The sequence below is a fragment of the Zootoca vivipara genome, chromosome 1 (assembly GCF_965207765.1).
Source record: "Zootoca vivipara chromosome 1, rZooViv2.hap1.1, whole genome shotgun sequence".
NCBI lineage: Eukaryota > Metazoa > Chordata > Lepidosauria > Squamata > Lacertidae > Zootoca > Zootoca vivipara.
In genome coordinates, this window is record NC_142582.1 from 99,768,821 (window position 1) to 99,783,191 (window position 14,371).

Consider the following 14,371-nt stretch of genomic DNA (forward strand, 5'->3'; position numbering starts at 1 on the left):
TAGTGCGCCGCGAGACGCTGGATGGTGTGCCATGACATGCGGTGACGAGAAGGGCGATTTGCATTGTCACGTGCCTGGCGGCCGCCAATAAGCAGCACTGACAGTGATTTTTATTGGCGGCCGCCAGGCACGTGACAATGCAAACCGCCCTTCTCGTCGCTGCACGTCGCGGCGAAATTTAGACAAACTAAACTAAAATTTAGACAAACTTAAAGAAGCTGGCTGGATGAGCTCAACCTGAAACTTGCTGAGCAAAGGATTGTGCTGGCAGAGAAATCAGCGGCTTGTGAAGCCTTATTACAGGAGATTGCGACCAACACAGCAATTGGCAAGTGTTTCTTACAGTCATAATTATATAGTCAATATAGGGCGGCACAGAGTTATTTTTTTTAACTTTTTAAATGGTGGTATGCCTCGTGATTTTTTTCATGGAACAAGTGTGCCTTGGCCCAAAAAAGGTTGAGAAACACTGCACTAAGTCATACATAACACTAAGTCACGGTTGGTTGAAGCTATAGTTTGTTGAACACACTATGAACTATCCCACAGACAAACAAACCATGTTTTGTTTCTCCAGAATTTAGCGTTGTCTCTCTCTCCCCACAATTGCTCTTGCTTCACACCTTCATAGTTTGGTGAAAGTCATATCTAAAACCAAACAAGGTTTATAAGTCAACAACAAACATTGGTTTTAGCTTGTAGTTTGTTGGCAGTAACAAGCCATAGTTAAGCCAATATGTAATGTATAACCAACCATGCTGTAGTGTTATGTGTGAACCAGGTCAGTAAAAACCCTCCTATTACATCAGGATCCATTAATAATTAGAATACACAAAAGTCAAGAATTTTTGTCATTCTGACAAAATTTGGCATTCCTAAAGAATGATGAACATAAAATCTAGTTTGCTGTATAACAAACATATAATAAAGTCCTTATACTTCCTTCTGCTGTAGGTAAGCAGTCCGCCTTTACCGTTTTACAGGACTGTGCAGGCACATAACAACAACAACAACAACAACAACAACAACAACAACAACAACAACAACAACAACAACAAAGCTGCTTTTTTGTATTTCAGTAGAATGAAAAAAATGTTGTCTGCATTTCAAAGGAGAAATAACCTTGTGCCAAATAGAAATCTTTATGTATTGTGGCAATATGTTAAAATAAACAGGACAGGCATCATATTGCCAAAGGAACAAGCCATTTCCTGGAATGAAAAGCATAAATTTGCTATAACTGAACAAAAGGAAAGTTTGGATTTGATGTTTCCAAGCCATGTGCTTAAAGTTTGTGATCCTTTAGCAAATGCCTGGCAGTTGGCTTTCTTGTAACTCTAAGAGAATGCTATCTTATATATTGCAACTTGGTTTGGAAGATTAACAAGTATGATTTCATTTCTGCAGGTCAACTCAATGGAATTTCCTATTTCAATAAAGTTTAGATTCAATAAGATTTAGAGAACTTACAAATGCTAACATCTGAAATCTCTCTTTATTTTCTTTCTTTATATTCAACTCTTTACCTAAAAAGGAGGGGAAATCCCCATTTGCACTATACATCTAGAGCAGTATCATACCACTTTAAACAGCGAAGGCTTTCCCCAAATAATCCTATAAACTGTAGCTTGTTAATAGTGCTGAGAGTTGTTACGAGATCCCTATTCCGTTCACAGAGCCACAATTCCTGGAGTGGTTTAGCCATCAATCCCTCTTCTCAGGAATTGTGTCAGGAGTATGGGCAGGAGTCAGGCTCTGGGGCCTGTAGTGCTCTGCAGGACTGGGGCCTGCCTCAGCTTGTGCTGGAGAAGCTAGGAGTAGCCACTCAGGTGAGGCCACTTGATAACTCACTGCACCTGGTGGCAAGAGCTGGGAGGGATAAAAGCTCAGCATTTTCCTTCAACTCTGCCTTGTTGCATCTGGCCTCCTGTTCCTCGATCCTTCGCCTTGCTCCTTGACCCTTGGACCTTCGCCTTGCCGCCTTGCTCCTTGACCCCCAGACCTTCGCCTCTGCCTTGCTCCTTGACCCTGCGACTGCCTGCTGCTGGACCCTCAGCCCTGAACCTGTTCCTGCTTCTACACCACCATCTTGCCTCTGGTCCTGACGTCCTCAGCCAGGGCTTCAACCGCCCGCCGACCAGACCGTGACAAATTGTAGCTCTGAGGGGGAAATGTGTTTCCTAACAAATCTCAGTACACTTAACAAACTACAGTTCTGAGGAGGATCTGGGGGAAGCCAAGTCTGTTTAAAGTGATATAATACCACCTCAGAGGTGGATTGAGGGGCACGGAACCTTGGGAGTGCAACAAGGGATGCTGCAACTATGATTTAGAATGGAGTGTTGAGAGGCAGGGGGCGCCAAATCTTGCTGTCACACAGTGCCACTCAAATTTGAGATCTGAGGGTCCGCCACGGACTGTTTTAAATTTATAGCGTGGATGGGCCCTAAATATATACTGTATTTTTCACTCCATAAGACACACTTTTTTCTTCCTAAAAAGTAAGGGGGAATGTCTGTGCATCTTATGGAGTGAATGTGTGGTCGATCACTGGCTCCCTTTCTGGCCACGCCCCCTTGCCCAGGCTGCCATTGTTGAATGTTCTGCAGACAGAGGCTGTTTGTTTCCCCAGCGACATGTGACTGGCTGATTAGATTATCTGTCTGGAAACTGTAGGAACAGCTCCCTTTCCTTTCCTAAAGAAGCTGCAGAACTGTGAGTTGAACCCCATAAAAACAGGATTTTTTTCCTTTGCAAAGTAAGCTCAACAACTTTGAGCTGATCCCCCCTAAAAAACAAGGCTTTTCCCCTTTGCAAAAGAAGCTGCACAACTGTGAGCTGACCCTCAAAAACAGGGCTTTTCCCCTTTGCAAAAGAAGCTGCACAACTTTGAGCTGATCCTCAAAGAAACGGGCCTTTTCCCCTTTGCAAAAGAAGCTGCACAACTGTGAGCTGATCCCCCCAAAAACGGGTCTTTCCCCCTTTCCTCCTCTAAAAACTAGGTGCGTCTTATGGTCAGGTGCCTTTCATGGAGTGAAAAATACAGCACTTGATTTTACATGCTTATGGTGCGTACAAATCAATGATACATTGTAAAGGTAATTCACAGGATAAATAAAGAAACATATCTCCATAACCTTATTATAATGATTAATAATATTTATCAATTGCTTTACTAATTAAAAATAACTCCAAGTGACTTACAATCACAATAGAGATACTAAAACCAATTACAATAAACACAATCAATAAAAACATTAACACCACATATCTGTACAAATAAAGACAGGTCCTGCCAAAAAAAAAGCTGTGAATACTGTACTTAAAAACCCTTCAAACTAAGGGCCAAAAGCCCAGGTAAAAAGGAAGGTTTTTGCCTGCAGTCTAAAATAAGGTAACCTCCTTGTTGGGTTCCTAGAAGTTGGAAACAGGATACTGGACTGGCTTGATCCAAAGTTATTCTTTGTTCTTAGGATCTAAACCAGGGCTCAGCAACCTTTTTCATCCATGGACTGGTCCACTGTCCCTCAGACCCTGTAGTGGGCTGGACTATATTTTGAAGGAAAAAAATGAACGTATTCCTATGCCCTACAAATAACCCAGAGATGCATTTTAAATAAAAGCACACATTCTACTCATGTAAAAACATGGTGATTCCCGGAGCATCCATGGGCTGGATTGAGAAGGCAATTGAGCCGCATCCAGCCCACGGGCCTTAGGTTGCCTACCCCTGATCGAAACAGATCTGACAAACTGCTGGTGGAGTCAGGAGGCATGCTTGGTGGCCAGAACTATTCCCAAATTAAGAGGGACTGTTACCGATTCCCACACTGAAGCAATTATAAAATACATAAAGTATAAAGCATAAAAATATTATTTTTACCCGATAAGACAACTTCAACAAGGTCACCTTCTTGGATATCAGTAGCTGACTTCACCAGCTGGAGAATATTTTCAGTCGTAGTGTCATGGCGAAAAAGCAGAATTTTATCATACATTCCATAGAAGCCACATTCAGGAAACTGAAAATGAATAATATTGAGAATTTGTTTCAGTTACAAGTAGTATGCAAACATTCTTTGGTTAGTTTGAATCAGAACAATAAGGGGGAAACAATGCTGGCTGAGGTGCTAACTGAAATTCCTGAAAAAGAAACCACAAATCATAATACCAGCAGCCCTTTTCTGCAAGAGTAGAGATGATTTTGCTTATACATTCAATTTTAGACTTGGAAAGTACAATTCTTATATGGTGATTCTGAAAACACAGTCTTTTCAAAATTAGCATTTAGCTTTATATAGAAATACAAGAATGCATATTGGTTTATTTTTATTTATTAATTATAGGCTGTATCCAATTTACTCATTTCATCAGTGAATGCTTGTGCAACATAACTTTCCCCACTCTTCTCCCTAAATCTGTTTTGGGGGTTACCCCAACCTCTGGAGCAGTTTGGGGGTGGCCATGGGATACACGCAAGGAGAGGAGAAAGGAGAATTTTTCATTGCACAAACGGAAATCCTTGTGTTTATTGGATATCACCCTATAGATACATATAAGGCCTGTAAGGGGAAGGCTTATAACCAGCTTAACTGCGTTGGGTACTAGGTTGCTTTAGTTTAAACCCTAAGTAGCACGTTGCTTTAGTTCACTTATCAAAGGCTTGCATAAGTTCCCTCAATGAGTGGAATAGGGAAATGAACGAACGTTTGCATTTTTTTGCAGAATTGGATGAAATTTGCAGGCATAAAAATACCCTTTGAAGCCCAAAATTTCAGACAGAAGGGCATTTGCCTCAACCCCTCCCTTGGGGACAAAACAAATTTTGCCCCATTCCTGCTCTAACCCTAATGTGGATGATACTTTACTGAATATGTTGAAGTGTACCCCAACATAGTGTTTTGTGCACTGTTATGTGGTATGTATGTGATATTGTTTCACAACACAAGAAAGTACAACACAAGCAGACAAGAGGCTTTAGTCATGTACAAGCATCTATGAAAAAGAGAGGGAGGTAACTTGCTATTTTCCATTCCCCCTACATCCGCACCCTACCCTGCATCCTCCCTCACTGCTGTGAATACCCAAACCTCTGGAACGGGGGGGGGGGGGAGGCGGAGGCAATGGGCTCATCATCCCTCCCTCTTCTGTACAAGAGAGTGAAGGGCATCCTGCTCCATAAATGGAATTCCGCTCACAGCTTTCAAGCTCTTGGTGTTTGCTGTAGCAGACTAACAACTGCTCTTCCTCTTGATGTTTGTAAAGCAAAGGCATTCAAAATACATATAACTTGCAATTTCTTGCATTATGATATGAAGTTCAGTAATATACAGTGGTACCTCGGCTCCCGAACGCCTTGGGAGTCGAACGTTCTGGTTCCCAAACAATCAAAAACCAGGAGTGAGTGTTCCAGTTTTTGAACGTTCTTTTGGAAGCCAAATGTCCAGCAGGGCTTCCACGGCTTCGGATTGGCTGTAGGAAGCTCCTGCAGCCAATCGGAAGCCGCGCCTTAGAAGTCGAACATTTTGGAGGTTGAACAGATTCTGGAACGGATTCCGTTCGGCTTCCAAGGTACGACTATAATGAAATTGTTCACATATAAACCAAAGACTTCAAATTGATACTTGCAATTTTGAACATGAACCCAGAATTGTGATTTAGACACACATGCATGCAAAGAACAGATATATAAATAAAATTCAATAGCTACATTTGTAGTTCATTCACACCGCAAAAAAGGTACAGGGTAGTCAATCTCTTGCAGACAGGGGAAAAAAATAGCCTAAAAGTTTTAAAATAAGAGCCAGAAGAACTTTTATGTCCCTTGTAAGATCTTGTTTCAAAATAACAACAAAAAGCTAGCAAGTCTGCCCAGCGCCAGTTTGCTTCTCAGTCTTTCTCACCATAATACCTGCCAAGATTGTAAATTGCTCCAACAAGCACTTAGGAAAAGCCGTTTCCCTAAAATAAACATTGCTGCTAATATAACGTCAGCTTTTCCAAACACTTCAGGTAAACAAGTTTACTCACTATTTGGAAAATACCCAAACAAAACACTGAGCAATCTAGCCACCAACAAGCTTTTCTTACCCCCCAAAAGGGGGGGGTGTCTATGCTGAAGGAGAAACAGAGGTGCACTATGATTCTCAGGTGTCCTTGCTCTTCAAAACTATAACTGGGAACTGAAAACCGCTCTTAGATTTTGCTACTTTCCTATCTATTACTTCAGCTAACCAGTGATGTTGCTCTCAGTACTTCTGCACTTCTTTTTTGTTATCTTACTTAAGTTTATGTTCCTTTTTAAACAAGATTTGTCATCTCTCTTTTATCTCAGAATTCTGCTATTGTTTTCTCACAGGAACCTGCTTCATAATTCACTTCATTCCTTAAGATGTTGTAGTGCTGAGTGGTTGCTTTTTTTAAATAAAAAAAAAAGAAATAATGTTTCTGTTTTCCTTGCTTTCTCCTTCTTTTGCAGCCTTTCGGGCAGGGTGTGTATGTCAATTCTTTAGCCACTTCCTTTCACACACTTTAAATTCCTCCACTGGAAGTCTGATATCTTCTTTCGACTTGCAGTATTATTGTTAAGCTGATGGTGTTCCAGCTCTATCTTTCTATGCTCCCTTCCCTCCCTCTAGTGTCATTCCATCCCACGATGATTGCCATGATATATTCTACTTAGCAATTTTCCTGTTTTTCAGTTAAAGGATACAATCCTGTACACACTTAACTGGAAGTAAGCTGCTTCTGAACTTTATGAGACTAAAGTAGTACTCCCAACCATACCTACTCATAAGTCCCATTAAATTCAATACAGCTTACTCTCAGATTACTCACAAATCTTAACAAACTACAGTGCCCATAATCCTCTAAGGGAAAGAATGTGTCTTAAAGTATAGTGTGTACACAACCTCAGCTTTCCCTGGCTTCTTCCATTATCATTATCAATATTAAGATTAAACTACACATTTTAAGTTCCTTCTTGTTCCTGTCCCTTATCTATTTTTATTTCTTCCTCTTGCTATTTGTCAAATGCTAGTCGTCTTACCAAACCTCTGCTACCTTCTGCTATTTCTCATCCTCATACTTTCACTCCCCTGTTGGCATTTAGAAGGGCTTCTCTTTGACCTCCTTTACAAAATGATTAAGGACTCCTCTCTTTTCTCTTGCTGCTGCTGATCTATTTTGATTCTCTTGTTTGGGGCTTTTTTGCTACTCATTTCATTTGTAATTAGTTCCTCCCTCCCTCTCTCCAAATTCTCATGTTTTTTAATATCCATTGCGTGACAGGGGGAAGGGGCCTCTGCATATATATATTTAATCATTTTTATTAGCTTTCCAATCCAGACAAATTAAAGACAATATTAGAAATGTATTGAATATTATAGAATACCTGGAAGTGAGAAATGAGAAAAAAGCAGCATTGATGTTTATAGATGCAGAAAAAGCATTTGATAATGTTTCTTGGAGCTTCGTGAAGAAAGTGATGGAGGAAATGGGATTTGATCCAAATTTTAATAGGCGGATACAAGCTGTTTACTCAGAACAGAATGCAAAAATAATTGTAAATTGGGTGATAATGGATAAATGTAATATTCAAAAAGGAAAAAGACAAGGATGTCCATTGTCACCACTGTTGTTCATTCTGGTACTGGAAGTTTTGACAAGAAGGGTAAGAGAAGATAGAGAAGTGTCAGGAATAAAAGTAAAGAAAAATGAGCATAAGCTGAAAGCATTTGCAGATGATTTGGTAATAACTGTAGAAGACCCCAAAAACTATCTCCCAAAAGTAATGAATATAATAAAATAGTTTGGTCAAGTGGCAGGATTAAAATAAAAGTAAAACCAAATTGTTATTAAAATATTAAAGAATCTGAAAGCAAAACAAACAAACAGAAATGACAGGGATAGAAGTACATAAAAAAGTAAAGTATCTAGGTGTATGGATAACAGCAAAAAACAAATATTTTAAACAGCAAAAAACAAATATTTTTAAAGATAATTATGAAAAAACTTAGCATGAAATCAAAAGAAATTTGGAAATATGGAATAGGATGAATCTTCCTTTATTGGGAAGAACTGCAACTATAAAAATGAATGTACCTACAAGGATGTTATTTCTCTTCCAAACCATCCCAGTAATAACAGGGAATGCATGCTTCAAAGAATGGCAAAGAGAGATCTCAAGATTTGTCTGGAATGGGAAAAAGGCAAGGATAAAAAATAAGATACTAACAGATGTGAAAGAAAGAGGCGAATTCTCACTTCCAGACTTAAAACTGTATTACAAAGCTGCATCCCTAATATGGATCTGTGACTGGACCAAGCTAGATAGGGAGGAAGTAACAGAACTGGAAGGACAAGACAATAGGTTTGGATGGGATGCTTATCTATGGTATGGAAAGGCGAAAATACATAAAGGGTTTCACAATCATAAAATAAGGAGATCATTGTTTAAAGTGTGGGAAAAATATAAAGACCTATTAGAACCTAAGACACCTTGGTGGTTATCACCTATTGAGGCATTGTCACTTAAAACATTGGGGGAAAGGGGAGAATGGCCAACATATAGAGATTTATTGGTAGAACAAGAAGGAAAATTAAAACTTTAAGAACATGAAGAAATAAAGGAGTTGGTTGCATCATAGACAACTAAAGAATATTTTCAAAGAGGATAATAAGAAAGGTTTCTCATACTCGGTTTCCAAATTCCAAAAGGAAGTGATAGAAGAAAACTCAAAATTATTTTTTTTAAAAAGGCATATAATAATATCCTTTTGGAGTGGGAAACTAAAAATGAAGAAGTAAAATCGGTAATGATTAAATGGGCACAAGATATAGGCCACAAAATACAATTAGAAGATTGGATAAAATTGTGGAATGTAAATTTGAAATTTACAGATTGTATATTGTTGAGAGAGAACTATATGAAGATGATGTACAGATGGTACATATCACCAGTCGAATTGGCAAAAATGTACAAAAACAAAAAGAAAGTGTGTTGGAGGTGTGAGGCTGAAGGTACTTTCTATCACATGTGGTGGGATTGTAAAAACGTAAAATTGTATTGGGAAATGATATATAATAAATTGAAGAAAATGTTGAAAATAACATTTGTTAAACAAGCAGAAGCCTTCCTGTTAGGTATTTTAGGCCAAGATCTGCCGAAAGAGAAGAGGACACTATTTATGTATGCTACTACGGCAGCGAGAATTCTGATAGCACAAAAGTGGAAGACAGGAGAAATTCCAATTAAAGAACAATGGCAAGAGAAATTGATGAACTATGCGGAACTGGCAAAATTGACGGACAGACTTCGAGAAAAATACAACAGTGACTTTGAAAAAGAGTGGGAACCATTTATAACATACTTGTAGAAACAAAGGAAGACTATTGACTTGATGGCAGGATTTAAATAAACACTTACACCTTTATTAACAAAGAACATTTGAAACGATAAAAGAAATGATATAGTGGACTCTTAAGAAACAGCAGTATGTAACAAGAGGGAAACAAACCAGAAGTGGAAGCCTAGGAGGGGAGGGAAGAAGTGATGTAATATAAACAGAAAAAGAAAAGTGAATAAAAATTTAATTGAAAAAAAGAAAATAAATGAGGACATCTATTTTTGCCACTGTAGTCTGAAGGTGCAAGGCAAGGACGTGTTTTTATTCTCAGACTGTTTCTGTGCATTCTTTTCCACACAAAGGTCTTCTCTTCTCATTCATGAAGATTCTTACAGCATTCCGTAGGCCTCGTTTCTATAAAAGCTTCAGAGCAGTAAAATGCAAGCCAAACAAGTCACTGTGACAGCTGAGTTTCAATCATTGTTTGGTTGCCATGGCAGCCCAACCAGGCTTTTTAGCAGATTAAACACTTTATTTATTGGACAGAACAAACAAATGCATATTGGCTTAAAACTTACAAGATACACAAACACCCACACCCACACACCCCGGTGTGGCAAGAATATCAAGATTTAAGACCTCAAGGTTTTGTTGAGTTTTTCCATTAAAAAAACTCCAGTAAGGGAAGGACAGGGAAATAAAACCAAGGTATCACAGTGTGCATTAAACATGTTCAAAGTCTATAGAAAGCTGACTGTTTTAGAAGATATCTCTACAGGAAAGAGGTAAGGCTAAAAAGATGGGCTAGAGGTACAATGAGGGGGGCAGAAGGGAGAGGGAGAGAGGAGACTTTAAAAAAGTTCCCATTGACATCCTACTTTCACTTGGGAGTCGGAGTTTATCCTGATCAGGTAAGCAGGAGGGACTCGGAAATGATTCACACAACCAACTTTTTACAATGTGTGGAGTAAACAGGACTGACACCCACCCACCCCCATTTTGGCTTCTTTTACTAATCTTGGGAATGCACCAACGTGGATGAGCTTCTCTTCTGAAATGCATCCTTCAACTAGAGAAAACTTTATTTCTTGCCTAATGAAATTTTGTATTTACTTCAGTTCTGCAAAAACCTTCAGACTATATTCCAAAGCCCTTCAGACAGCAGCCCTGTGGTAAATGTTTGGAATGATTACAAGCCTACACATTTGCATTCAGTTGTAACAATTATTCCCAGTTAAAGATCTAAAAGAATAGTACAGTGTCAGTATAAGGCACTTTTCTTCAGTTCAATATTGCCTTTAGAAAGGCTCATTCATGCCACATTCTTGCATGCCCTCCAATAATTCCTTGGCACTTTCAAATGCTTACATCTCTTCCTCATTTCCTACAAGGAACTACTGGAATAAAATTGTTGACATATTACATTCAGCTCCATGGTGGGCGAGAAAATAGCCGCCCCCAGTCAGTCAGTCATCACTGACAAAGGTTTTTTGACAGTCAAATTCCAATTAGTCCTTTGTGACCAAAACTGCTTTGAACATTTTGAAATAATCAGTATTAAAGTTTCCTTGAACTGAACTGACTTTATACCATCCCAGAGCCTCACTTCACCCTCACATTCACAGAGATCTGCTTTTAAAGTCTTTTACAATACCATCCTATGCTTGTTTTACTCAGAGGTAAATTCTACCATGGTCAGTCATGTTCAATCTCCTGTAAATGTCTCTAAGATTGCAAATGAAGAGTAAGAATTCTTCACTGATAGTGAAGTGGCCACCCTCTGGGTTCCTCCATGACTCACAGATCTGGAGGCACCTTTTCGTTGGATGGAGGCAAGTCCAGCTAGCGACTCACACAGAGATAGAACCGGGAACCTCTTCTGAGAGCAAGATACTTCTGTTCAACCTCTGGAATTTGGTGTTCTGGAGTAATCCATTCACACGCAAATCAGAGCATACAAGAACCATTCATCTCTATAGAGTTTGATTGGAAGGAGATATGGCTGGATGGCCCGATAATCATGCAGAGATGCAGCAGACAGCCTCTGTGCAAGTGGGTGCTTTGGGCTCATGCAAGCCTTTAATTAACTCGTCTTACAGTGTGCTACATGGTGTAGCCTTGGTAGTAGCTCTTGATGGCATTCCTTTTGCCTGTGCATGCATCCCTATTTTTGTCCACGAAATGTTGGAAGTCTGCTGCTCCCACAGGGCAAAGCCACTGCACTAGCATCTAGGAAGGAGCAAGCAACTATATGCTAACAGAGGAAGTGTGGAAGTGCTTTAGCTGTGTCAGACACCATAGCAGGAGAGGAGAGTTGCTAGATTCCATCTACACCTCTCTTGCCTCTCTCTCTCTCTCTCTCTCTCTCTCCCCACGGAGATAGCATGGCTGCAGCTTTAAGTATTTGCACAAAAGAGATTAATAATTACTTCTTAACATATTAACATATTAACATATTAACATAACCTATTGTATTACAACTAGTTACTCACCTGGGATAAAAACTAATTTCTTTTCTTGTGTGTAGCTAGTGTGGCTAGCAAGGTCTTTTAGAACAGAAATACCATTGTATAGCCCTAGTACATCATCATAATAGATGCCTTTCTTAACCTCAAGAACAAAGAAATATGTTAATAATATTCTGAAGAAGTGTGCATGCACACAAAAGCTCATCCCAAAATAAAAACTTAGTTGGTCTTTAAGGTGCTACTGAAGGAATTTTTTTATTTTGTTTCGACTCAGACCAACACGGCTACCTACCTGTAACTAAAGAAATATGTAACCTTCTTATGTTACCTTGAATTCTTTTTTAAACCAATGTACTTTCAGAAGCATGTGTTGTTTGTTAATGATTATGCCTGTTCAGTGAACTCCACAAACACTTCAATGCTTTGTCTAGGGTTAATTTATTCACAATCCATATCAACATTCCACAGTGACCGATGGCATTCTCACTACAAACACACCGGTAGAATATTTTGAAATGAATGTATCAGGTAATTCAGATAATCTCTTTAAAGAATTTTTGACTGCTACAAAAACTATGGAAACTGAATTGGTTAGATAGAAGTAACAGAAACTGGGTCCACAACTAAAATTAACCTCCTACCTTTTCTCTTTATTAAAATGCCTCATTAAACAAGGCAGTCATTAAACATGACCCATAAATTGTTAACAATTTAATATGGGTGGACAAGAAAGCCAAGAGTGGGTTTTTGCTTCTGAAGAGGCAAAGGGGGAATATGAGACAAAGTTGTTTTGCCTATCATATTTAAATCTCTCTTTAAGTTATGAAGCTGTACAACTTCTTTAGCACATGAAATGGTTCTATCTAAATAATGTTTATGTTAACTATCTTACACTTTTATGTTGGAACAGAAACATGTCCTAACATTAAACCCTTGTCTGCAATCTGCTTTGTGATTCATTCATTCATTCATTCATCACACAGTGTATAGAGCTATACACAGAACTTCATCCCACAGGAGGCAGTGAGGGCCACCAACCTAGAGGGATTTAAAAGAAGATTAGACAAATTCATGTAAGAGAACGCTATCAATGGCTACTAGTCATAATGGCTATGCTCTGCCTCTACAGTTGGAGGAAGCAGTGCTTCTGAATCAGAGTTGCTGGAAACCACAGGAGAGAAAGGTGCTCCTGAATCCTGCAGGCAGATTTCCCATAGGCATCTGGCCAGCCACTGTGAGAACAGAATGCTGGACCAAATGGGCCATGGGCCTGATCCTGCAGGCTCTTATGTTCTTAAAAAAAGAAAGACTGAATTTATTATTTTACTTTGGATGTAGATAAAGAAACAAATGCTACAGAATGGCCTCAATGAATAAATTTTCTCCACAGGAACAAAATAAATGATCCCAGAAGTTCACTGAGAATTTCTGATACCCAGCAATTCACAAATGTTAAAATCAAGGCCAGCGTCCAAAGAACTGCAATGGGCTATTTATTATCCAGTTTAAATAATTCTATGCATTTTAGGTTTACTCAAAAAGTGATTGAAGTTTTTTCCTTTTTTTAACAGCAACCCCAGCACACTGCATGGGACATCATTTATTAAACCAGATCGCAATATGGGGTGAAAATCTGCTGTCCAAAGGAGGAAAGAGTCAACAATCCCATTGGACATGCTAAATCCTTGGATGCCCCTAACTGATAAACAGATTCCACCCTATGAACAAGTATAACAAGATATCGCTGGAAGGAAATTAAAAATATTCAGTATTTACAAATTAGACACTTTGGCATGGATCCTAACCTTTTGCTCCATAATCTAAAGGAGCTTCTGCTCACAGCGAGTTGTATTAGTGAAAGTAGAGTGAGTTCAACTCCACTTCTGTGAACAGAGGAAAAAGTTAGGATCCAAGCTTTTATGAACACTTTAGAACAAGCCTCTGCAAACTGAATGACTTCAGGGAGATCTATGTACTATATACACACAACTATATACTGTATTTTTCCATGTATAAGATGGCGCCTATTTTGGGGGACTCTAAATTAAGAAAACACCCCTCAGCACTACCCGTGTATAAGACGAGCCCCAATTTTAACCCCCCCCCCTTTTTGTAAAGAAAAACACCTAGTCTTATACACGGAAAAATACAGTACTTTAAGTTTTAAAAAATTATTTACACTTTCATAACACAGAGCAAAGCAAACTAACTTCTTCCCAATTGTGACAGGAGTGGAGTATTATAAGGACATTTTGAAAAGTATGTTACATTTATTTTGACAATTTACATGCTGTTTAATTACTATTGTTTATAAGCAGTGTGCGAGCAACTCAATGCAATAAAGATAAAAATCTGTAAAAATTGGTATCCATGACTGGATATGAAATGATATACAGTAGTGGTGTTGTTTTCAAGACTTGAGGGTCAGCTGATTTCAAATGAATACAGTGATGCCTGCCCAAACCTATAAATGTTTATTAAGTATGAAAGATAGAATTTGATGTAGTGCTAAGTGGGAACAAAAGTCTGCATGCACAATGAGACGTCCCAGCCTCC

At 38.9% G+C, this 14,371-nt stretch overlaps 1 protein-coding gene across 7 annotated transcripts in view; it reads right to left on the bottom strand.

The window, feature by feature from the left end:
- The window catches only part of PRKD1 (protein kinase D1), a 105,502-nt gene that overhangs the window by 48,326 nt on the left and 42,805 nt on the right, over positions 1 to 14,371 (bottom strand). For all 7 annotated transcript variants that reach the window (XR_015950398.1, XM_088671375.1, XM_088671353.1 and 4 more), the window contains one exon: positions 3,884 to 4,022. Coding sequence is in view for 5 of the 7 variants with exons in the window: in XM_088671353.1 (XP_088527479.1) it covers positions 3,884 to 4,022 (139 nt within the window). In the remaining 2 variants the exon portion in view is untranslated. The remainder of the gene's footprint in view (positions 1 to 3,883; positions 4,023 to 14,371) is intronic.